General features: G+C 46.5%; 11 protein-coding genes across 11 annotated transcripts; 5 read left to right on the top strand and 6 right to left on the bottom strand.

The window, feature by feature from the left end:
* On the bottom strand, positions 1-324 carry SERLADRAFT_386575 (uncharacterized protein; the record flags this gene model as incomplete). The annotated part of the gene is given in 2 exon segments (XM_007317194.1): positions 1-274; positions 288-324. 1 exon segment carries the CDS (start codon positions 238-240, stop codon positions 31-33), a length of 210 nt encoding a protein of 69 aa, XP_007317256.1.
* A 199-nt stretch (positions 325-523) lies between these two features.
* On the bottom strand, positions 524-1,191 carry SERLADRAFT_464843 (uncharacterized protein; the record flags this gene model as incomplete). The annotated part of the gene is made up of 5 exons (XM_007317193.1): positions 524-758; positions 809-827; positions 876-938; positions 1,002-1,073; positions 1,133-1,191. Coding segments are annotated over 5 exons (363 nt in total), but the record flags the coding sequence as incomplete, so codon positions are not given.
* Positions 1,192-1,951: 760 nt separating this feature from the next.
* SERLADRAFT_355557 (uncharacterized protein) lies at positions 1,952-5,513 on the bottom strand (the record flags this gene model as incomplete). Its single annotated transcript, XM_007317192.1, has 14 exons — positions 1,952-3,146; positions 3,201-3,220; positions 3,280-3,373; positions 3,436-3,645; positions 3,703-3,985; positions 4,039-4,198; positions 4,251-4,352; positions 4,404-4,444; positions 4,495-4,627; positions 4,684-4,751; positions 4,805-5,044; positions 5,108-5,144; positions 5,195-5,374; positions 5,430-5,513. 14 exons carry the CDS (start codon positions 5,499-5,501, stop codon positions 2,273-2,275), a joined length of 2,514 nt encoding a protein of 837 aa, XP_007317254.1.
* Positions 5,514-6,122: 609 nt separating this feature from the next.
* Positions 6,123-6,580, top strand: SERLADRAFT_464840 (uncharacterized protein; the record flags this gene model as incomplete). Its single annotated transcript, XM_007317191.1, has 1 exon — positions 6,123-6,580. A coding segment is annotated over one exon (219 nt), but the record flags the coding sequence as incomplete, so codon positions are not given.
* An 830-nt stretch (positions 6,581-7,410) lies between these two features.
* SERLADRAFT_414844 (uncharacterized protein) lies at positions 7,411-11,726 on the top strand (the record flags this gene model as incomplete). The annotated part of the gene is made up of 6 exons (XM_007317190.1): positions 7,411-7,877; positions 7,941-7,995; positions 8,046-8,391; positions 8,645-9,240; positions 9,584-11,674; positions 11,721-11,726. 6 exons carry the CDS (start codon positions 7,816-7,818, stop codon positions 11,724-11,726), a joined length of 3,156 nt encoding a protein of 1,051 aa, XP_007317252.1.
* A 110-nt stretch (positions 11,727-11,836) lies between these two features.
* Positions 11,837-12,452, bottom strand: SERLADRAFT_464836 (uncharacterized protein; the record flags this gene model as incomplete). The annotated part of the gene is made up of 3 exons (XM_007317189.1): positions 11,837-11,866; positions 11,932-12,003; positions 12,057-12,452. The coding sequence occupies one exon, from the start codon at positions 12,440-12,442 to the stop codon at positions 12,110-12,112; it is 333 nt and encodes a 110-aa protein (XP_007317251.1).
* A 409-nt stretch (positions 12,453-12,861) lies between these two features.
* SERLADRAFT_414842 (uncharacterized protein) lies at positions 12,862-15,175 on the top strand (the record flags this gene model as incomplete). Its single annotated transcript, XM_007317188.1, has 5 exons — positions 12,862-13,831; positions 14,268-14,337; positions 14,385-14,424; positions 14,821-14,978; positions 15,109-15,175. The coding sequence occupies 5 exons, from the start codon at positions 13,744-13,746 to the stop codon at positions 15,173-15,175; spliced, it is 423 nt and encodes a 140-aa protein (XP_007317250.1).
* A 1,138-nt stretch (positions 15,176-16,313) lies between these two features.
* Positions 16,314-17,987, top strand: SERLADRAFT_348624 (uncharacterized protein; the record flags this gene model as incomplete). Its single annotated transcript, XM_007317187.1, has 6 exons — positions 16,314-16,935; positions 16,989-17,087; positions 17,147-17,217; positions 17,273-17,335; positions 17,396-17,673; positions 17,726-17,987. The coding sequence occupies 6 exons, from the start codon at positions 16,314-16,316 to the stop codon at positions 17,985-17,987; spliced, it is 1,395 nt and encodes a 464-aa protein (XP_007317249.1).
* A 44-nt stretch (positions 17,988-18,031) lies between these two features.
* SERLADRAFT_464835 (uncharacterized protein) lies at positions 18,032-19,024 on the bottom strand (the record flags this gene model as incomplete). Its single annotated transcript, XM_007317186.1, has 3 exons — positions 18,032-18,448; positions 18,482-18,730; positions 18,822-19,024. 3 exons carry the CDS (start codon positions 18,915-18,917, stop codon positions 18,101-18,103), a joined length of 693 nt encoding a protein of 230 aa, XP_007317248.1.
* Positions 19,025-19,526: 502 nt separating this feature from the next.
* SERLADRAFT_464834 (uncharacterized protein) lies at positions 19,527-20,526 on the top strand (the record flags this gene model as incomplete). The annotated part of the gene is made up of 1 exon (XM_007317185.1): positions 19,527-20,526. A coding segment is annotated over one exon (825 nt), but the record flags the coding sequence as incomplete, so codon positions are not given.
* A 381-nt stretch (positions 20,527-20,907) lies between these two features.
* Positions 20,908-21,901, bottom strand: SERLADRAFT_464832 (uncharacterized protein; the record flags this gene model as incomplete). Its single annotated transcript, XM_007317184.1, has 5 exons — positions 20,908-21,375; positions 21,435-21,537; positions 21,592-21,652; positions 21,715-21,812; positions 21,872-21,901. 5 exons carry the CDS (start codon positions 21,872-21,874, stop codon positions 21,350-21,352), a joined length of 291 nt encoding a protein of 96 aa, XP_007317246.1.
* Between the last annotated feature and the right edge of the window lie 1,271 nt (positions 21,902-23,172).

Raw genomic sequence — 23,172 nt, 5'->3', positions numbered from 1 at the left:
CTGGGACGAGCGTGAAAGGAAGCTGAAAGTTCATCGATAAGGGTTCGATTTCACCAGACCTCGGCATATCCCACATCTGCCATCGGAGAGATCACCCTGAGTCTCAAGATAGCTGCGATCCATAGGTTCTGGTTGGCTTTCCTCCCCTAATCCGAACGTCGCATCTCTTGGGCAAGCGTCGCCACTAAAGGACAAGAATCCAATGCGGAGAACCAGCATCTGCATGGGAACGAGCCCCATTTCACTGATGGGGCACCACAGAACATCCTTGATTGCTCAGATCACAATCAAATGGCGTTCAATCCTTTCAGTCACATCCCCGGCGTCTAGGGCCCGCGAACTCCAAGAACTTGGCTGGGGAACGTACTTGAGGCGTTGCTAGAACGTTGAAGCCTGCTGATCTTCTGAATGTTTTTGTTTAGCAAGTATGGTATGGGCGAAAAATGGAGCATGAAAGGATGCACTTACAGCGCCATCATGATATTCAGAGCCAGTGCGCATCAAAAGTACGGATTCATTCGTTCAAATAATACAATGATAATAAGAGATGACACACCCACCCACGGCGAACGGAGTGGAGACAGATGAGGAAACAGCGGATATCAGAATCATACAAGTACAAGCCGGATTGTGGTAAAACCGAGACTGGGAACGCAAGCCAAGGACAAAAACGACAAGTGCTCAGAGAGAAACGAGAGACAGTGGTGGTACGAATCTTGTGTGGATGAGTGAGTCAGGAAAACAAAGATCACAAGAAACTAAAAAAGATCAATAAGTGAAGAATAGGTGAAGTGCATGACTGCAATACAATGATAGGTAGCTGCAAACTATGTACGTTTAGCATGAATAAAACAAGCATGATTGGATCAACTTACTGGCAAGGACATTTTAGTAACCTCCACCGCCGTAACCACCTTGCGCCTGGTAGCCATAACCTGCTGTAATTGGGAGAGGAGAAGTAAGTGAATGCAAATCAATGCAATGGGGTAAAGAATGCTTGCCCTGACCGCCGAATCCGGCGCCACCGCCATAACCGCCTTGGGCGTAACCACCCCGACCGCCATAACCACCACCTACAATGAGGCAATTGCTTAACGAAGATTGCTGATTATTGCAAGTTAGATCGACATACCACCGTAGCTTCCGCCACCGTAGCCTCCTCCTCCACCAGACTGGTAGCCGCCTCCACCTCCGCCTCCGCCAGTTCCACCTTTGGCGTTGGCAATGTTAACTTTGATTCTTCTGCCATCGACTTCCTGCTCATTCAAGCCCATGATGGCAGCCTCAGCTTCTTCATTTGAACTGTAGGTCACAAAACCAAAGCCACGAGAACGACCAGTGTCACGGTCGCGCATAACGATTGACTATACAATATTCAGCCACGAGATCTCGAATCATGACGAGAAGCTCTCGGTAAGATAGCGTACATCAAGGACCTGCCCAAAGTTGCCGAATGCCTATAATCGGAAAAAGCAAGACAATATATCGTCAAAAAATTCCGTAACCATTACAAGATTGTAGCGCAGACTCGTGGTCATCGCAAGAACAACTGCACACAAAATCACACTGACTTGGCGTAAAGTGTCATCGGTCGTGTTCCAACTCAAATTGCTACACCAAGTAATCAAAGCAAACCACTATCAGTTCCGCTCCCCCTCGGAGACAGGAGAAGCGTGGCTAGACATAAACACGCAAGCACAGACTGACCCAACATAAATCTTTGCAGACATGATAACCACAGAGATAATACAATAATTCTTGAATCCTGGTACACGAGACTGAACGAAACCGAGACCGAAACTCAGAACGAAGGGACGTGAGGGGTTAAGAAGAGGGTGAAAAGGAGTGCCTGCGATCGCAACTGCGACTTTTATATCTCCAAGTGTTTCAAACTCCGCGATGAACTCTAAAGCACAGACCCTTCTGGACTACCCCTTTCTTTGCCACCCATCTAAGCATCTAAGCATATAAACAAAACCGAAACCGAATGAGATCCTATTTTCTAGACAGATGTAATGTCATGTTAGAGAGAAGTATGCAGGAATTGCCTCTGATAAATTGAAATATGAAACAAGGTGTGCAGGTAGCAGATGGAAACGGGAAAATGGAGATGGCACGAGATTCACTACTAAAGTAAACAAAGTGAAGACAGTGGAAGCATGAGGAGTCGTAACAGGTCGTGAAAAGAGGAAAAATGAATAGCAAAGAAACCATTCGTAAATAAGTGTATATACCAGGAACATGGATCCAAACAGCAAACACAGAGCTTCGTCTAGATAAAGCTCATCCTCTTCTTATCTTTCTTCTCCTTTTTCTTCTTACCCGCTTGTGGGTCACTGGATATGCTGCCTGCTGGACTGTCGTTCGAGTTACGTGCGCTGCTCTCTGCCCCTTCATCTTTCGCTGCTGAGCTGGCAGACACAGTGGAAGCATCTCGTTTAAGACCAGGCAAGAACGGGATATTAGACACAGTTCCTGAACGAGCCGTTACTGATATCCGTCGCGCTAATCGTTGGAAGTTCTGAGATCCAATACGTCTGCGCTTAGGTTCCCCTTCGGGGTCAGGAGTACCAGTACGCGATGGTGGGGATCCAACACTAGCGCCGAAAGTCACACCAGGAGCATGAGGCTGTGAGGGAGCGCGTTCCGAGTGGGCCTGTTGTGATCCCGAATCATTTGAAATAGGGAATGCCAGGGGTGCTGGTGAAGCAGATACTTCAGGTTCAGTGGAGGGGAAAGCGGTAGGTGCATCTGAAGATGGGAAAGAAATAGTTGCTTCGGTATCTTTCAAGGGTACCACTGGAGGTTCTTCAGGGGCGGGTACGCCTTCCGATTCAACTGCAGGGACATCATCGACATTCTCCAGAGGTACCGAGATCACCTGAGGAGAGTCAACAATGGTCGATTGTTCTGCACCCTCATTTTGTGCGGCGGGCTGTGTCTCAGTTTCGGCTGCTTGTCTTTCAGCCTCAATTTGCCCAACATCATATCCATCTGCTACGTCCTTGTCCGGTTGAGTAATGAAAACAGGGTCTTCCGAAGAAGATATCTGATCGGCCCACATCGAGGCAAAGATACCATCCAAAGCGAGCAATTCCTTGTGACTTCCTTGTTCGGCGATTTGTCCATCCTTGAGAACTAGAATGCTACAGATGTCGTCAGTTTAATTACGTTGATATCCAGTTACTGTGGCTACATACATGTCTGCAGAAGCAATGGTCTATAGCAATATATGTTAGTCCACCTGCGAAGGGTAAGATATATAGGTGTAAGACTCACGGAGAGACGATGAGCAATCGACAACGATGATCTTCCACGCTGTAAGTTCTGTAAAGCTTTCTGGATATCTTTTTCAGTCGAGGTATCGAGTGCGCTGTGATGGCCAATGGTTTTAGTGATTCCTTGAAAACAATCAAATAAGATTCTGATACGAACCTGGTAGCTTCATCAAGGAGTAAAATAGGCGGATTCTTCAATAACGTCCTTGCAATCGCCACTCGCTGCTTCTCGCCTCCACTCAACCGCACACCACGTTCGCCAACTTTCGTGTCATAGCCATCAGGGAAGCTCAGAATGCGTTCATGCATTTGCGCAGCTTGAGCGGCGATTTCAATTTCATCTTGTAATGCACCGAACTTGCCGTATCTATCCATACAAGATGAGATACCTCGTGTTGGCGCGGCGGAAATAGTATGGACGTACCCAATGTTATAACCAATGCTGGAATTGAAGAGGACAGAATCTTGAGGTACCACACCAATGGCCTTCCTCAAGCTTCCCTGGGTAACATCACGGATATCCTGGCCATCTATCAAAATACGCCCTTCACCCGGCTTCAAATCATAAAACCTATACAGAAGACGAAGGACTGTAGACTTTCCAGCACCAGATTCGCCAACGAGGGCAACAGAAGAGCCCTTGGGAACCTTGAAGGAGACTCCGTTGAGGGCGGTGGTGCGACCATCGTAAGAAAAGCTGACGTTTTCTACAGATAATAATTGATTTATGTATACCTTATAATACCTCGTGACCACTTACCAAACTCGACCTCACCGTTGTCAACAATGAGATCTGGAGCATCTGGACTATCATTGACATCAGAAGGCTCGTTAAGAAGTTTAAGCAAGCGTTCAGTATCAACGAGCGATTGGTTGACCGAGCGATAAACAAATCCGAGGTTATTGAGGGGACCATAGAGCTATAAGAGGTAAGCCGTTACATAACAAAAAGAGAGAAGAAGCATCGCTCACTTGGGAGAGGTAGGTGATGAAGATTACAAAATCACTTGTAGAAGACTGACCGCGAGTAACGCGGAGGGCAACGATCATAGATCCGACAAGCAGCCCAAGAGTCTATCCGTTCCATTAGTCAGCGCTCAATGAACAGTCAAGGACACAACTAACGATAATAAAGTTCTGCACGAGGTTCAGAAGATTGAGCGAAACTGAAAATACATGTCAGTACATTTTTCACCAGAAGATTTCCTATACTTACCCATGACCTTGTATTCAAGAGATTGATACTGTCTGATAGCGTCGCGGTATCGTTCACCTTCATGTTGCTCACCACCGAAATATTTGACCGTCTCGTAGTTGAGCAGGCAATCAGTGTGAATACCGCGAGTTACCTGTGATTGTGTTGTATTAAATGGACAGTCACGAAAACATTATCCAAGACACATACAACATCACGATCGTTCATTTCCCTACGCAGTTTTGTGCGATATCTGGTGAGGACGACACTGGCAGCCACTGGAGTAAAATATTAATGAACAATATAACTTTATGAATACGAAAGAGCTTACCATACGCAAACATCACCACAAAAATTACGGCGGAAAGCGTCCAATCGAACATTACACAAAAGACGACAAGAGCAATGATTATATCGAAGAATGTCGGGATGATGTTGAACAAGATAAGTTCAAAGGTGCGATTTACTGCAGAACCACGGTCAAGAATTCGCAAGATTTCACCAGTCTTACGACGCATGTGGAAAGCGAAAGAGAGATTCAGCAAGTGGTCGAACGACAGTTGTGACATTTCTGCACTCAGTAGATATCAGCATCAGATACTACATCGCACGAGTGATAGCGAATTCGACATACCACGGTCGGAGTATTGCATGACGGGAGCCCAAAGGCTCTGCAAATGCATGTGAGCACTATAGACATTAAGTACGCCACCACACTTACATCACGCAGAGCCGCGATACCTCCACCACTTTGCAAGAATCTCAAACCAACATATCCGAAAAGATAGAACCAGGGAGACCGACCACTTTTATCCTCGAAGGTGCGTACTAACTCTCCAAGGGACAATGGCAAGAGCACGTTAACAGCACGACCGAGGATCAAAAGTATAATGCATAAACCCTAGAATGAAATATATAAACATATATCAGGTAGGTTTAGTAATGAATGATCTCACAGCAAGAAGTTGCAGAGGTGCGCTCTTCGTAGGCCAGAGGTATGGGGCAAGACGTCCAATGCGTTGGACCATTTCGGTCCAAGAAGGATCGAGCACGATTTCCGGCTTGACAAGCTATTTTCAAAAGAAGCGGTTAATAGATTGATAAATCAAACGGAAGTACCAAAGACCTTTTGAGGTTCTCCAGGAGCAGGAGAGTGAGCACGTGTGGTTGGTCCTGAGGTAGGTCCAGTTGACTGTGTGCTACTGAATGTGCCATACTTGCTAACCTCGCCCGCTGCGGAGCTGAAAGGCGAAAGCCCGGCAGATGCCTGCGCACCGTCCTCGGAAGAAAGTAGGAGAGTCGAGTCAGTAGGAGCAGCAGCCTCGACGATTTCTTCGGTATATGTAGGTTGATACACAACTCGGGGAATGAGCAGTGCGACGAAAAGGGGTAGGAGGATAAGGACACGGAGAGCTGGGAGTACAAGGTGCAAGAGGTCTGGGACGCAAATAGAGTATGGAATTTTGCAAATGGGGTGAGGTCCTATGGAGAACAATAAGTGATTTAGTGGTGAAGCGGTTGACGGAGTATATACCTCGTCTAGCGACAGTGATACCTAAGAGGACCACTTGGGCAATATCTAAAACCAATGTGAGACCTATGCTGGACTTGACCCTTTTGCGCGACCAGAATTCAACGCCGCTGATGTCTTTCCATGCGCCGAGAGCAGCAAGACCAGCAAACCCAGCGAGGCCAAGGATGGCATTGATTTCAAGACCGGTACCCTGCGGCCAAGTCTTGTTCAGCACTGCGTAGGCGACGTAAGCAAGACCGTCGAGCAGGTAGGTGAGAGAGGTAAGAGAGAGAAAAGTAAGAATAAAAGCACGACGGGGGATACGAGTAGCGACGACGACGGAAGTTATTGGTGAGGGCGATTGCGGTTCGGGAGGACGGGTGGATATGAGCGATAGAGTGGCAAGAAACACAAGTGCAGGAGAAGCGATGCGAATGGCGAAGATCGCGACAGGCAGCACCGCGCTTGTGTCGGGCAGCATCGTTGTCGTCGTCGTTGAGAACGTTGTCGTCGCTGTCGTCGTCGCTGAGCTCGTCGTCGGCGTTGGGAGAAAAAGAGAGGAAGGTCGTGAAAAGCGAATCGTCCGCGCTGAGACGCGTGTGAAACAAAATCGGAACTGATGCTGCCTTATGAGCTCCCGCTAAAATACATAATAGAAGTAAATCTTTCATATCACGCTTGCCATGCTTCATCACACCGCCACCACATACATCCTCTTATGGCACCTTTTCGTACCAAACTTTCACTAAACGGTCCCTATATGCGCTTTTCATCCCGTACCATCATGCCGCAGGTCGTAAATCTTCTCTACAGTCACGTCTGAAATAGCTTTCCACGGCCTGTTACCTATAAGAGCCCTATCTGCGGCTTTACTCGGATGCGGCTTGTTCTCTTCCCAATGTTCTTGTGCAAGTGCAACTTGAAGATAACGACCAGCTAACAGCCGAAATTGAAACTGGATGGCTATCAAATTGATCCCGAATGTATCGGCTCAACACAACTGGCTCTGCTACCGTGACTTGGGTCCCAATGATGCTATACATTTATACATAAAAAGGTAGGTTGGACGAATGTTTTCATATTGCTCCAGAAACTAGCAGGAGGCACGGATCATTGCAAACGTTGGCATCGAGGCAAGTCACGCAGCTGCCTACACGTGTAGGGTCCAACCACTTGGGCTTCACCTTAGACTAAACAGGCTACGCCTCGCCGTAGTTTCCCAATTTGAATATCTTTCATCAAACAAGGATCTCGTGCCAAGCTTCAAGGACAGAAAGGAGTTCTATCATAATCCTTGCGTCTTACACGTTGCAGAAGGTACAGGCACTTGCAAGCAAGTTTGGTCATATTCTGTTATAGACAGCGCTAGATCGATCTGGCATCAAATACTCCCTAAACTTTGTATACACGCAAGGTCCTAGTCGTCTTCAATGCCTTGTTCTCCAGGATGAACAACGTTGACTACCCTCGCCATTACCGCCTCTTGTATTCACCATTTCCTTGTCAATCACCCGATATATTCAAGCTGACACACCTTCCGACGGTATCACTTACGATGATGGCAGCTTACGTGGTTCATCTTCTTTTTCGAGCTCTACTGAATGCAAGATCACGTTGTGGATAAGAATATAGTCCACTGCCTTTCTCAGTTCTTTGACTGCGCCTTCCTGGTGCTTTATACATGCTGTATGCCATGCCTCTAAGGCGTGCTCTCGCATTCCTACGCTCCTGCCACATCCACGACTTTGGGGTTTGTTTAGGGAACGCCGAATGCAAACATCCTGGGCAATAGCATTGGCTTGTGGGAACACTTATATCGTCTTCATGCTATGGGCATCGAAATTGACGCCCTCAACTCCAAGTCTTCTCGCATCGATAAATCTCCAGCAGGGTACGTAGTGCTGTTGTAACCACAATATTAGCGAATTCATGGATTCCCACTTTATATGTTCAGGTGTCAGTCTTCTTTTTGCGTAAAAACTACAAAGACATATTGTACAAAAATAAAAGTGCGTCTGGTCTCATCTCTACTGCGTAAACTCATTATAGAACGTTATAGCCAAAACTCAGCGATATCCTCATACACCAGCCTATCTGTTCACGCCAGTTAAAGGCAAGAAAAAATCCGCGCTTTGTTCGCCGTTGGTCGCATGGTTCATCCGACGATGCATTTCTCAACATGCAATACAATGATCCTCGCATTGGCCTCGACAAAGCGATTCAGAACTTCATTCAAGTGCTAGAACGATACTCAGAAAAGCATCACCTCTACAGCGCTGCTGTTAGGACATTAAATTTCGCTTTGGGTGCTTTCCTGGGGAAAAAAGAACTTGCAATAGACTATGATCTCGCTATCAATTGCGACGATGCAGAGCAAAAAAGGCATGCTTTTCGCGTGATCGACTGTTCGTCGTTGATTACACAGCTTGCTGATTTCGCTTGGGTTGGTTTCAAGCAAAATGATAATCTATCTGATCTCAACCTAGCAATACAGCGGCATAACGAGGCTCTGGTGATGAGAGCTGTCAGCCACCCCGACCGCCCGTTGTCATTATACCATCTATCTCTTGCGTTATGGCATCGCTTCAATCGGTGATGTCGCAATCATACATTCCAGTGAATCCCTTTCATTGGGGTATACTGATCGCGCAACATTAGTCAAAGACATAGCTGGCCTTCTCCAGGCCCGATATCGGAAACAGGACCAAGTTGCAGACTTGGAACTGGCTGTTAAATATCTCAACGAAGCTGTAACATTGTTTCCGCGGGGCACTGACACACACTTGAGCCTACTGAAAGACCTGGGATTAGCATCGTATAATCTATTCGCAAAAAGCAATAATATCAATGACCTTGAATCTGCTATTAATGTCTTCACCGACGCCATGTGTTTAACCCACCCACACCACTCTGATCGTATCACTCTTCTCACAAACCTTTGTGCTGCCTTCTGGAGTCGGTATAATCATGGCGATGAGACTGCAGAATATGCAGATCTCGAATTGGCTATTAAACATCTCGCTGATGCTCTGCGACTTTCCAGTCCTGATCAGTCCGACTATGCTGGCGTGCTAAACAATCTTGGTGGTGCTTTGTTCACTCGTTCTAGAAGGCAGATCGACAGTCAGGATTTGAAGCTCGCAATTGTCTACCTATCGGAAGCAGTCTCTCTCCCCCATCATCCCGATCGTCTCAGCTCTTTCATAAACCTTAGTGGTGCTCTAGAAACACGTTGGCCGAGGGCGACATTGAAGGTCTGAATATGGCTATTGAGTATCTCAAGCAAGCTCTAACATTATGTTCACCAACATATACTCATCGTTACGCTGTTCTCAAAGACCTTTGTGTTTATATGAGCAATCGCTTTGATAACTATGGCGATATGGGGGATCTTGATTTATCCATTTCTTACGGAGACGAAGCTCTTTCGCTCTGTCCTCCTGGCCATCCCTATCGTGGTGGCTTACTCAAAGAGCTTGGACTTGATCGAGGAAATCGTTTTCGTAGTCGTGGTGATGTAGCAGATCTTGACTTGGCCGTTAAGCTGCACGTCGAAGCATTAATGCATTGGAACTACGCCCCCCGGGTCACCTCCAGCGTTCTACTTCGCTTAACAGTCTAGGACTCGTAGTGAGAGACCTTTATTACGAGTTTGGTGATGCGAAGGACCTTAATCTAGCTATTACGTACTTCGAGCAAGCTCTACAAGCACGACAATTCTCACCTAATAACACAGAGGGAGACACGCTACTTAAGAATCTTGCTGTAGCTTTCTCGGATCGCTTCAATCTATCCAAAGACGAAGAAGACCTCGAACTAGCTATCAAGTACTTCTACGATGCTCTTGCTGTTTCTCCTCCAGGGCACCGGGATCATGCCAGTTCGTATAACAATCTCGGTGGTACGTTCCACAGTCGCTATGGCCATTCCCATAACATGGTCGATTTGAACATGGCCATCGACTATATGACCAATGCCGTGGAGCTGTGCCCATCTGGTCATCCTCGTCGCCCTTCGTTTATCCTTAACCTTGCTAACGTCCTACTATTGCGTTTCGAGTCTCTCCATGATCCTGCCGACTTCAATCTCATTTTGACTCATCTCGATTGTGCAAAAGTCCTTCTGCCACTCGACCATCCTGGATTGTACATCGCATACCTCACTTATAAGTCAGCGTATTTCCAGAAGTACTTCATGCACCACAGAGAAGATGATCGAGAAGAAGGTCTTCGGTATTGCCACAAAGCCGTTAATCATCCCACTGCCAGTACGAAGCTCCGATTATCGTCTTCGTTGGAATGGATCTCTTTGGCGCGAGGACATGCATCTCAGCTAACGGCATACGCAACTTCATTACGTTTGCTTGATCTCCATGTTGTACTTGCGCCCTCCCTTGCCTCCCGTCATCAAATCCGTGGAACTGCTGTTTCTCCGACGTTAGCTTCAGATGCGGCATCTTGTGCAATTGAAAGAGGGTTGTCGCATGTAGCAATAGAGCTCCTAGAGCAAGGAAGAGCATTGCTTTGGGCGCAACTAGCACGATTTCGTACGCCTCTCGACAGACTTCGTGCTCTTGGTGTTAAAGAAAGGGATCTTGCTAACAGGTTCGACTATCTAAGCCGGCTTCTTGAACGAGGTGGGGCTTCTCCCAATAAAGTTTTCCATGCGTCAACGAATGAAGAGGCATACACACATCGAGGATTGAGACGAGAATGGGACAGTGTAGTCAACGAGATTAGGCAGATTGATGGTTTTAGCAATTTTTTGCAGCCTACTCCATTTGCTGAACTTCAAAAAGCGGCTAGTCACGGACCTGTCATTATTGTCAACACTAGCCAATATCGTTGCGACGCCATTATCGTCTTCGAGATTGGACCAATCAAACTCGTCCCATTAGGCATAACTAGCCAAGCCGTTGCATCGCTGTCAGCAGTGTTTGCAGAAGCCCTCAGACACACAGTAGGACTAGGTGAAGAAAAACAGAGGGAGCAGCAAATAACCCCCATATTGCGTGATCTATGGGAATTCATTGTTCATCCCATCGTGCAAGCATTACAGGACATTGTGCCCAGAGGCTCGCGAATTTGGTGGTGCCCAACTTCTCGACTGACTTCCTTGCCTTTGCATGCTGCGGGGCCGTACCCGAAAGGACAGCCAAACTTGTCATCTATTTACATATCATCCTATACTCCTACCTTATCCGCATTGATCAGGTCAAGGCATGAACTTGTCATCTCCAAGACTCAGTCCTTTCTTGCCATTGGGCAGGCAAGGCCGAGTAGGAATAACGAGCAGGGTGAGCTCAAGTCCGTCGAGAAGGAGCTAGAAGCCGTCAGGAAATTAATCTTTCCATCGATGCCTTTTCGCCAGCTCAAAGGCGAAGAGGCAACCGGGGAAGCTGCAATATGCGGGTTTCGAGATCATAGCTGGATTCATCTTGCATGTCACGGAAAACAGGACACGTTAAATCCATATGATTCCTACTTTGCCATGCATGAAAACCCACTACGCCTGGAGATCATTATTCAAGCCGATCTTGTGCATAGAGAATTCGCATTTTTATCAGCTTGCTACACGGCTGTGGGTGACGAGAATATGCCTGATGAAGTCATACACTTAGCGGCTGGAATGCAGTTTTCAGGCTTTCGTAGTGTCATCGGGACGATGTGGGCTGTTGATGATGAAGTGGTAGGCTGCATGGTAGAGAGATTCTATGGTAATCTTCTCAAACTAGGTATAAGCGCAACAAATGCTGCGAGAGCTTTAAACCGGGCTTCCAAAGAGCTGGTGAAGAAGGGAGTTCCACTGGACCAGAGAATAGTATTCATTCATATTGGTGCCTGAGACTATGAAACATACATATGATGCTTCAACAATTGGCTGATGAATAAGATACAACGTTGGATCAAACTTTGCGTGATGATATGCATAGACACTGTACTTACTAGATCCGACCATATAGCAGATGTTCCTTGGGGCTTGATATGTGCGATAACCTTATGACTGATAGCGATAATCTGTCAAAGTGGTTGAGCAGAGTTCAAGATCACTAGATGATAATAATAACTACTTTGGTTGGAACCGAGCAGCGAATGGTGATGTGGGGAGCGGCGCATTCTTTGCCTAAGGTCTCAAACTAGATAAATCCTTGATCACCTCTTCTAACTTGCTTTGAATTTCCTCTATCTTCTTGCCTTGCGCCTCCGGATCACCTCTATTGAACGCATCCAGTACCGCCCGTGTTTCCTTTACAAACTCATATGAACGCTCGGTGGATACCCTGATAGCCTCCGCCTCAACAGCGTCAGCACCCTCGCTGGGACGTGTTTCTTTATTAATTTCATCAGGAATAAGCTTCGAGAGATCTATGTCAGATGCACGAAAAATGGCGAGATCCCGCAGGATTTCGTTCTTCTGCAGCGACTGGGTGAATGCTGGATTTGGTTCGCGGTACATGGTCGTGGTTAAACTTGAAGAGAGTCCAGTTCTAGTCGTAAGTTATTTCCGTCACGTGCTATTCACGTGATGTGTGAAGATTGGCGCGACGCGTTCCTCTGAATATCTTTGTATGCAAGACATATATATGCCCAGCCATAGTCTTATACAACGTGTAGATCACAATTCGATCACACGTCGATATATGGTGTGATGCTGTCCATGCATTGACATTTCAGTAGCTCCGACATGCTGGAAAGAAACAGGTCACGTATTCTACATCTCGAGATAACCAATATATCAGACTGATAGCATGTCCGTTAACATATATTCACATCAACTCTAGACTGACACATATTGGTCACAACAGGTATAGATACAATTATGAAGATATGCAAAAACACAACAAAACCACAAGAATGTAAGATATGGCCGGAAATGATAATCAGTGATCATACATGTGTAGGCGATGAGGTAGCGTATGCAAAAAGGTCCAGTGAATCGTCAGATGGAAGTATAATAGGAGTAGAAGGTTCCCTCCGCGGTGCCGAGATAGAGGGACCTACGCGGCGAAAGGGTGTTTGAAATCCGGCGGTGACTTTTCGTAATGAAATAGAATTTCCTGATATAACATGTGCTGAATTTAGTTTGGGGTGTAGAACTGTACGATTGATCTGTGCATCTGCAAGGATGGATGCGAAGTTGGATACCCGTCTTTTGGGTAAGGCATGAGGACCTGTTGAAGGGCAAAACGTAACAGCATTATCTGTGTCGTCATCGGTATCTGATATGACATCCGAGTGCTCTGTGAGGGTGGCGGAGGATTGAGTGGACGGGGAACGAGAGAATATGGTTGTAGAGGCAGAGGAAAAAATCGAAGATGCAGAAGTGGACCTCTCAGGCCTTGAAACTATGGGCGCCGTAGCGCGTTTTCGTAGCAGACGTCTCAAGAAAATGGGACTTTCGTGGCCTTTTCTTTGTTTCTTCTGAGGAGGCGATTTCCGTATCCAACACCCTACCATTTCTTCCCATTCCCATTCGTTGTCTTGACCTCCACGCTTCTCGATGTTCCCCTGTCGCGTCATATCTGGGGTGGAGGACCCAATTGTTGGCCTTTGAGAACCAAAACACCTCTCCTCCGCCTCATCAACGGCCTGTATTAAAATTTTCCTGTACACTCCAACATCCTGGCTAGTCCCATGCTTACCCACAACCACTACATTCTCGAAATGATTGAGAGCACAAGCCCAAAATGATGCGTCGAGATTTAGTAAACAATATGATTGAAGCATGATCGAAAAAGTTCGTAGCTGGGATACAAAATGACTCAAAAAGTTTTGAGTGGGTATTTCAATTTCGCAGGACGACAACCAGGCAATGAGCTTGGAAAACGTGGCGGTAATTGGCGAGGTTTGTTGAAGGAGCTCTAGGAGTGCTTGTAAATTAGCAACAGCGGTTGGGAATGTGAACAAAGCATATGTCGAAATGGTAATGATAGAATCGGGGACGTCCAGCTGAGGCGAGATAGTCGTTTTGCGGGTAGCGTGTAATCTACCCTCACGCATGATGCGCAGGAGCGCTATTGTTGCATCGTAGCTGTCACTCAGAACTTCGCCCGCGGACAGACAGTCGGCGCGACTCGACAAAGCATCAAAGAGTTGATTCGTCCACGTCATTAGACGCTGCCGTAGGCCATCGGTATTTTCGTTGTTGGTATCCTTGTTTTTTTCTGACTTTCTCCGATCCTTCGTTTCCAGCTTCATGATGGTCTGAGCTAATCCCATGACCAAATAAACAAAGGATGGAAAATGTTGAGTTTTGAGCTTTTTGGCTAATTTGTTAACAGCTTTGCATGTCCAGAATCCGCTTGTTTCAGAAACAAGAAAGACTTCGATAAGCGACTTGACAAACGCAAGGTCAGGAAATAATTTCACAGTCTCCGGATGAGAAGGTTTCTTGTTAGGACCAACCCACAGAAGGTGGAGGTCCGTAAGAAATCCAATGTGAGCAGGATGACTCAAGGGAATTCCAAGCCTAGACGGGCGTAATGCCACGACAAAAATGGATCTAAGTAGAATGTGGGATTCGTGAACGAGGCCGTAAGAAAGGCAGACGTCTAGGAGTATGTTGAGCAGAGTATGATGGTGAGGGCAGCAGTCTAGTATCAGTGAGAGTGCATGAGAAGCAATCGACCACCTTGGAAATGGAAGGTAAGTAAACATAATACAACATTTGATGAAAAAGTCCAATTACTTTCGATAATGCAAAGGAACCGACTCATAAATCTCGTCTACAAGCTTCATAACCTCATCTTCATCCATTGATTCTTCATCACCACTGCATTCAGCCAGATCTTCTTCTTTCAGAGGCATGAGCTGCCCGACAACTACAGAACATAGAGCTGCGAGACTTGGTATTTGCTCGGAGCATGGCCTGCAGTGTGCCACTTGAAGGACGTTCCGAAAAGAGTCGCGTACTGCGTATATCCTGCGCGAGAGTTCAAATTCATGTGCTGGACCGGAATCGAGACGAGCTTTGACACCGCGACCCGCGGAAGGTAAGAGCAAGGCAAGCGGAGGCTGGTCGTCAGGTGACCAACCAGATGAACGCAAGGAGTATGTAGCTTGAGCTGAGTTACTAGAAGATGGAATAGATAGAGATGCGAGACTCGTGCATTTGCTTCGCAGGGGACGAAGGAGACGGTTTATCCGGGAGGTTGTCAAATGCGAACCTGTACCGGTAGAGGACATGTAAACGAGGACGTCTGGTACCAAACGCGGCTAGAAAAAAGTATAATTCAATATCAGTACAATGAAACCAGAATAAAGCGCACCACGATATGACTACTGACAAAACTACAGCAGTGTAATGGAATAAAAGCCTGGTTTCAGAATACTAAGGACAGAGAGGTTCGATATTACGCGACAGTCACGTGGACGAAAGGTTTGTTTCCGCTGCAAAGTTCGTCACTGCATGAATTTCTAGTTCACTTTCCCCCGCATGCAGAACCTTGGCTTGAAGCATTTCATCCTGCAGAAAAGGGCTCTTAATCTTTATCGCTATGTCATACGAACTTCAAGATGTATGTGTGTTTTATCACTCTTGTTTTTCTGATATCTGAACGTGGGACAGCCATTCCGGATCCAACGGCAAGGTCAGAGACTATCGCTTGGTTTCGTGGCGAGTTCGAGCGAACCCGGTATTTGACTGACTTGGTGAATTATATTCTCTGTTATGTGATAAACCAAGTTAAATTATATCTTGTAGGCTGTAATTGAGGATAAACTTGCTGCTGTCCGACGGGATATTCGACAAATTTTTCCAGCGTCGAATCAGCCACCGCAATGATTAGGAACTAACTGAATCTGACTCATACCCGCTGGCACTCAGTGCTCAATTCAGGTACAACAATCGTGCCTCGATGGCGGCGAATACGACTGAGTTGATATGGAAGTCGTTACTTCTTGCATCGGGCGTGTCACACCCAATCCTCTGCATCATAGAACGCCGCATATATCAAGTTCAGTCGTCATGGGGAGTCTTTTACAGTACGTAATCCTGCAATTCTTCCATCTTCACACACCCCTATAACACCCCTATTTCAAGATTAAATCATCAATCTGGAATATCTAGCTGGAGAGTAGTTGTTTCTATGTTCGACGTCGCAATACAGTGATGCCCTTTATGCTCCCTTCGTGCTTGGAAGACATTTATACTACGAGTGATGGATATCTTAATCACCGCGAAGTGGCGCCAATCTGTCAAAAGCAAAGAACGGAGAGGCCCGCAGTATGGTTAGGCTGCGGTATCCTTTGACTCATAACCACGGACCCGCTTTCCTTAAACTACGTTAAGGTTGAGGGGTGCACTTCCATCGCCCCATTCAACCACTATGTCCTTCAAAGAAACACTCGACTCAGCATTCGCCGCTCCGGCCACGAACGAAAAGCTCAAACTCTTGAAATGTCTCAAGGATGTCTTTCCCAACTCACAGCATGTCGCTCACGTGGGCCGTGGTGACTTGCTTCTGGCAGCTTATTTGAAATCTGTTGCCATACATGTTGAGGTTGCTCACGACGAACCTACCCACAGCTTCTTTGAATGGGATGTCTTGGGCCAAGGACTAAACTCCCAGATCTATTGTGGCGCCATCAAATTCACGTACAATGGAACGGACTTCACTGTGTATAAGGTTACCTTTACTAAAGATCGCACAATATGGCAGTTCTTCGATTTTGTGTTTAACGCTGCAGACGACGGAGCTGGAAGGGCTCTTTTACGCGCAGTTTATATGTGGGCTGGTAGTCTCAAGGATGAAATATGGGTGTTTCAAAACGGGGGCTGGGAGAAGAATGCGCCACTGTACCAGTCGATACAATTGTCGAACTGGGAAAACATTGTGCTGGAAAACTCGTTCAGGGAGGGTCTCAGAAGGGATACAAAGACATTCTTCGCTAACAAGGAAATTTACGACTCCTTGGACATCGCGTGGAAGCGCGGGATTTTGCTTTTGGGTACGTATGGAGTGGCCGCATTTTATATTAACTAACTGATGAATCGTCTCTAGGACCTCCTGGTAATGGGAAGACAGAAACCATCAAGGCGCTCCTCAGCGAGTCTCAGCAAACTACGCTTTACGTGAAGTCATTCACAGCTGGCTTCGTAAGTCAAGTCATTCATTCTGACGCTGTCCTTTAAATCAGCTCGAATACATTTGATTCCAAGGACCCGAAAATAGCATCCGTGCTATATTTGGACACGCCAGACGTCACTCACCTTGCATTCTTGTACTTGAGGTATTTTTATTTTTTCCTTCTTACAAGGGGAGTTCTTACTCAAGCCATGCGCCAGGATCTGGACACTATGATCACGCCACAAGTCCGATCATACTTCCTGAACGAAATGGATGGATTGGTGTGTATCAAATTCCATAGACTCAATGCTCATGAGTTAATGTACATTTTTTAATCTTAGGCACTCAACAATGGTATCCTCACCATCGCCACTACTAACCATCCAGAAGACATAGATGACGCTATCATCAACCGCCCTTCTCGCTTCGACGTAAAATACACGTTTGATCTCCCAAACGCAACCTTGCGCAGAGACTTTGCACTTAAATGGCTCTCGAAAATCCGAGCACGCCAAGAGAGTGGTGTTGCCAAGGATAGTATACTTACAAATGACGAAGAGGTGGCGCGGAAAGTGTCGGAAAAGACAGAGGGATGGTCTTTTGCGTTTCTGAAAGAGCTGTACGTATCAGATATTTCACTGTGCGTTCAGCCCCTGACATGTTTTCTGTAGTTTTGTTTCCTATCTCCTCCGCCTTGCGCATGACGAATCACTCAATAATGGCGAAACAAAAATGCCTGCAGAGGATATCTTCTTCCAGCAGGTGGATGCACTTTCAACCCAGGTACTGAAGCAGAACAGCGAAGAAGGTAAGAAGGCGGGTGTAGACGGGGCTGGAGGGCCAAGGATGAGACGCGCTATCACACCCGCATTGTCACCCTTGGGTTATACTATTCCGCCCCAATTCGTCGATTCTGCTGGGGTGAATTTCTAGTCATCAACAGCAGACAAAGTAGCTTTGTAAACACAAGGAGAAAGATCACAATCATCACCGTGTTATCGACATGGTTTAGAAACACATCGTGTGGAGAATATCATCAAATTTAACTATCTTTGCACCCGATCATTGACCTTTTCGCGTTCTGTCAACCAGTCGTCCCAGCAAATGGCGAGAACTACCGTGTTTCTGCCAAGCATGCCAGTCAATGGATCGCCCTCCCTTATTTCCTGCCCATTGGATACCTTCCCCCTCCCTCTAGGTACGGCTCTATCCCATCTGATAACAGCTTCTTTTTTGAACCCCATTTTCTCTGCAACTCGTATGGAAGCAGCATTCAACTCATTGGCCTGCCATTGAAGCCTACGAAGACCTAATCCACTCTCGCTTGGCAAATCTAGAGCATAAAACATAAGCAGTCCCACTGCATTCGACGTGACATGCGTGCGCTGAAACTGCGGCAGCGTGACGACGAAGCCAATCTCCGTGCTGAGGTATTTTGTTGATGTATTGAGAAGGCCAATGATTCCAGCAAGCTCATCCTTCCCGTCATTGTCGCCAGGGCTGCTCGCTTTACTGATGACTGCAAAGAGAATGAAAGTCGGGTTGTGGTGAATGCGTGGCTCGATGAAGTCGTTTACAAGTTCTTTCGCGGAAGCAAAAGGTCCAAATGGAACGTATTTGAATAACTCTGGATAGGGCAACGATGCTGCAACGAAACTTTCGGCGTATAGGGAAGGCTATCATGAGGGTGGATTATTGCAACCACATGCCATACAGATCGCCCGAAGAGGTCAGTAAATAATGGCTACGATGCGCAAAGCAACTTACAACGAAGGGGGTTAACCTGACCCTGTCATTCTCGAGGTCATGTACTGGGAAACAAAAGTTCACGTCATAGGGAACGGCATCAGAGTCCAGTTGCATGTGTATGTCAATAGCAAGTGTCGCTCAAGGAGATGTAACAGAGCAGATAAGATAGCTGTAAGGGAGAACAGTGAAAAACTATTGATGATAAGCTTGCAATCCGAGTCATAGTAATGTTTTGTGAGTCTGTATGACTCGAAGTCAATAAACTCCCTTGAGGCGCCTAATTAGGCTAATTGGCGTTCGGATTCTATAGCAGTAGCATCCTTGGCATACCCCCGCACTGCTCCCACGGCCTTTCAAGTTATAACCTTTCTATATCAACTTACTGCGTTCCAGCAAAAACCAATCTCTCTCTTTGCTTTAGCTTTGACAGTGTCATATAGGTATGTTACCTGATATTCTTGCGGATTCTGCAGTCAACAACAGCTCTGGCTCTCGTCAAACAACAACCCGAAGTCGGGACCGGAACCCTCGGCGTTGCTGCAATATGTGTCTAACTTAGCTCCTTCGCGCTTTCTTGATTCTTTTTTCGCGGGCCAAGAGATAATGAGGCTTGATTGACGTACGTTCGTGCATGTTAGCACTACCGGCATTATGAAACTTACTCAATAATCAACGCGTGAAGACCTAGCGTCGGGCAATCAGCCCACGATGCATCCTGCCTTGCATGTATAAATACTTGTTATTTGTCTGTCTATCTGTTCACTTGTAACTACCTTTCAAGCTCAAGAATATACTGTTCTACTCGTCGGTAAGTCCGCTTCACTGACTTGTATCCGTGGTTTCATTTTGAAAGAAATACCGCTCACTTCCCATCAAGTGATTCGTTTCCCTATCTGCATGTCTATCTTGGACATATGCGAGCCCTTTCCAGCCGAGTGCTACCCAAGCATATTCGACTTACTCCGTCCAACCAACTTCCCAATGCATTCAAGTTTAACGACCGATGACACGGCACTTTTCGACGAGGTCAACGTCTCCCATACGCGACACATGCTTCATCGAGATATCGATGAACTTGAGCGTTTAAACAGTGGTGTTGAGTTGTTGAACGCAGAGATGTCTCGGATCCAGACTCTTATAGCACGGTTCGACGAAAGGAGGAGTCATCTACAGAACAACATCTTCGTTCGTAAGGCCAAAATTCACCCTCTGCGTACGTACCCTGTCGAGTTACTCCAAGAAATATTCAAACACTGTCTCCCCGAGGACCGATCCATCAGACCCAACGCTCGTACAGCACCCCTGCTTCTTGGACAAGTCTGCCGCAGGTGGAGGGCGATTTCGTATGCTACCTCTGAGCTTTGGGCAGGTGTCGCATTGGAGGATCCAGGATACTGGATATCGGCGCTCGAGATCTCTATGACCCAAGCATGGTTGAATCGCTCCAAAAACCGGCCATTGACGGTCAAGATACACAGTTATAGCAAATCAGGTCATGCCATTGGCTATGCGTCTCCGTTGATGTCATTATTGATGTCCCACGAATCGCACCTCGGTCACCTTTCCTTGACAGGCCAATGGGACTATTTGTCGAGCCTCCTCCGCTACTCGAATTCCCTTCCCATGCTACAATCGCTCATCCTGAATCTCACGGTGGATCGTCCTGGCTCGTTCATCGTTGGCCTGTCACAGTTTGCAACCAGCTCTCTGCCGCTCTTCCCTCAATTGACACACCTCACATTAATGCCTCAGGCACAATCAGATATCACTCTTCAGATACTGGCTCAATGCCCAGCTCTTCGTCACTTAACTATGAAGTCGTACTCAAACCCTTCATATATCACGATGCCGTCGGACTTTATCCACGTTGACCCTTTCGTACTCGAAAGACTGGAGACCTTGGACATATCTTCTGACGGGCCTCGTTCTCCCCAGACCGAACTTATCGAGTGTGCTTCACTCTTCACAAAGCTGATACTGCCGTCCTTGTGCCATCTGACTATATCGATGGGAGAAAGCTCATTTTTCCCCGTGAATATAGAGATGTGGGATCTCTTTCCACAGCTTTTATCTCTTATTCGCCGTTCTTCGTGCCCCTTCGAGCAAGTTGTGTTTCGCAATTGTCGCATCGACGCTGGGAGTAGTGCTCTATCTGACCTCTTACAGTACACGCCCTTGGTTGTTGCCAGTTCGGTCCACTACGTCGAGGAATTCCGGCTTGAACCCGAGAGTACCCAATCGCGTGTTTGATAAATTTTGAACAGGTGTCGGTGCCGACACCGATTGCAAAAGTGAATAATTGTGGAAAAAAGGTCAATTTCCGTGTGTTTGAAAGTTTATTTGATGGGATAATCACAACTGGGCGAGCAGTATACTGTACAGATATGACATTAATTCGAGTAGACGCTATCCTACATGAATACTAGTGCACGTTTATGGGTCTTGAAGCTTGAAGGAGCATAACATAACACTAGCAATGCCAGCCAGTGCCTGTTTCACATTTTAACTCGCAGTAATAACCTGAAATCAGAAAACAACCAGTCTCATCAACGCTTGGCTTGATTTGCGGCTTCTATAGACAAAATAGGCGTTCAGCAGGTAAAACGTTGATATAAGAGTAATGAAGGTGACCTCTTCGTGTAGCATCTTCCAATAATTGTGTATCAACGTGTTCAGCGGGAAGTTGGACGTATCTGACGACAGATCCCCGAATAAAGCAGTTCTTGATGGCCATCTAAAGGAACGCAATGAAGATTAACCTGCATGCGTGTGTGCGATAAAAACATACCATGTGTGGATGCCTAGCCTCATCCAAGACCTTGATCGCGTCCAAACGGATGTTCAAGAACCTAATTCATTCCTCTGCTCGACATTTCACAATGCGCGCAAGTAACTTCATTTTTAAACGCACTGATCAACGGATTTCAAGACACCTGTGATGCAAAGATCATTCTTGAGCTCGACGGTGACTCGCTGGTCGGTGAGCGTTTTGAATACGGAGAATATAAGCTTTTTGAGGGGAATATTAGTGTTGTGTTTTCTGTCACATATGTTGAGCGGAGACTTGCCATGGTGGTCAGACAAGAAAGTGGCTGCTTAGAATACGTACTGCGATCATCGCGCGTGGCGTCTTGGGCGCTACGCTCATGATCAGTTTATCATCACGGTGTACACTCAGAATGCAGCCTCATGCATCGTGTTGGGGCTATATCATGTGGCCATTGATGTCATCCACCACGAAGCTTATAAGAATGTTGGAGCTGCCCTCACTTGCTTTTGTCCCAACCACAACTTCCAAGTGGCCCAGGCAAGTAGTGTTGTCAGTACTAGTGGTCCTTTTCGTTATTGACGATTTTTAAAGCTAGGTTTTACTATTCTGTTATATCTGATACATCATGAAGACACCCTTTTCTCAACTTTTTGAAGATGTCTATGACTTTCCACTACCCCTACGAAAGCAGACAATAGCCGCATTTTGGCTAAGACTGTCGTCAGATGAACAAGCAGCGCTCAGATCTGAGCTCGATTCCAAACTCTCCAGTCTTGAGATTACACCCTATGACTATGGTCTCCTACTACGGATCTCCAAGTCAGTCGATTGGTCGTTGTATGCCATCAAAACATATGATCATAAAGCTATTCTTCAGAGTGGAATATCTACGCTCGTTTCGGCTTGGGAAAAGGATCATCGTGCGTTGGAGGCTGTTTTTGGAGGAAACGATGTAGAAGGAATGGTCCATCTTATCAACACAGATCTTCCACGATACATCGCATCTCGCCTGTTTCGCCTTCTTGCCAGTGCATCGTCACAGAGCCCACAGCATTTTCATCTCATCGACGGCATCCTTAAAGCCATCTTTCCATTTGTTACAGATGGCTTGCCTACTCCTATCGCACGATATGCGAAATGTGCGCTCTTATCTCTTTTCACGGCTGCGTCACCATCGGTTCTGTTTTCCATTGTAAAACACTGCGCCGCAGACTGGTTTGATCAAAATACTTGGCCGCGACTTGCGAGAAGACGCCCAGAATTAGTGGCCGATTTGTTACTTCACAACGTTGATGCATCCAGTATCACCTTGGATTTCAAAGTCCATTCGCTCAAGGACTTGTCCTCTACGATGGGCATCGTCATTAGATACACAGAGCCAAGGGGCAAGTTGTTCTTCACCCAATTCGTCTCTCATTACGTGACGTTTGTTGAGGAAAAGTCGGAAAGTAAAGATGAAACACTTTGCTCAAATCGTATGCCTTTAGCAGACCTAGCTAAGCATATGGGCTACGTCATTGGCAGAGAAAAAGAATCAGCGACTATCATACGCGTTTCCCTCGTTCAGTGTGATATTTTGACCAGGGTTGGGAAGGCATA

Source organism: Serpula lacrymans (genome assembly GCF_000218685.1).
Source record: "Serpula lacrymans var. lacrymans S7.9 unplaced genomic scaffold SERLAscaffold_6, whole genome shotgun sequence".
Lineage (NCBI taxonomy): Eukaryota > Fungi > Basidiomycota > Agaricomycetes > Boletales > Serpulaceae > Serpula > Serpula lacrymans.
Note: the sequence above shows the minus strand (reverse complement) of the source record. Positions and strands in the feature narration are given on the sequence as shown.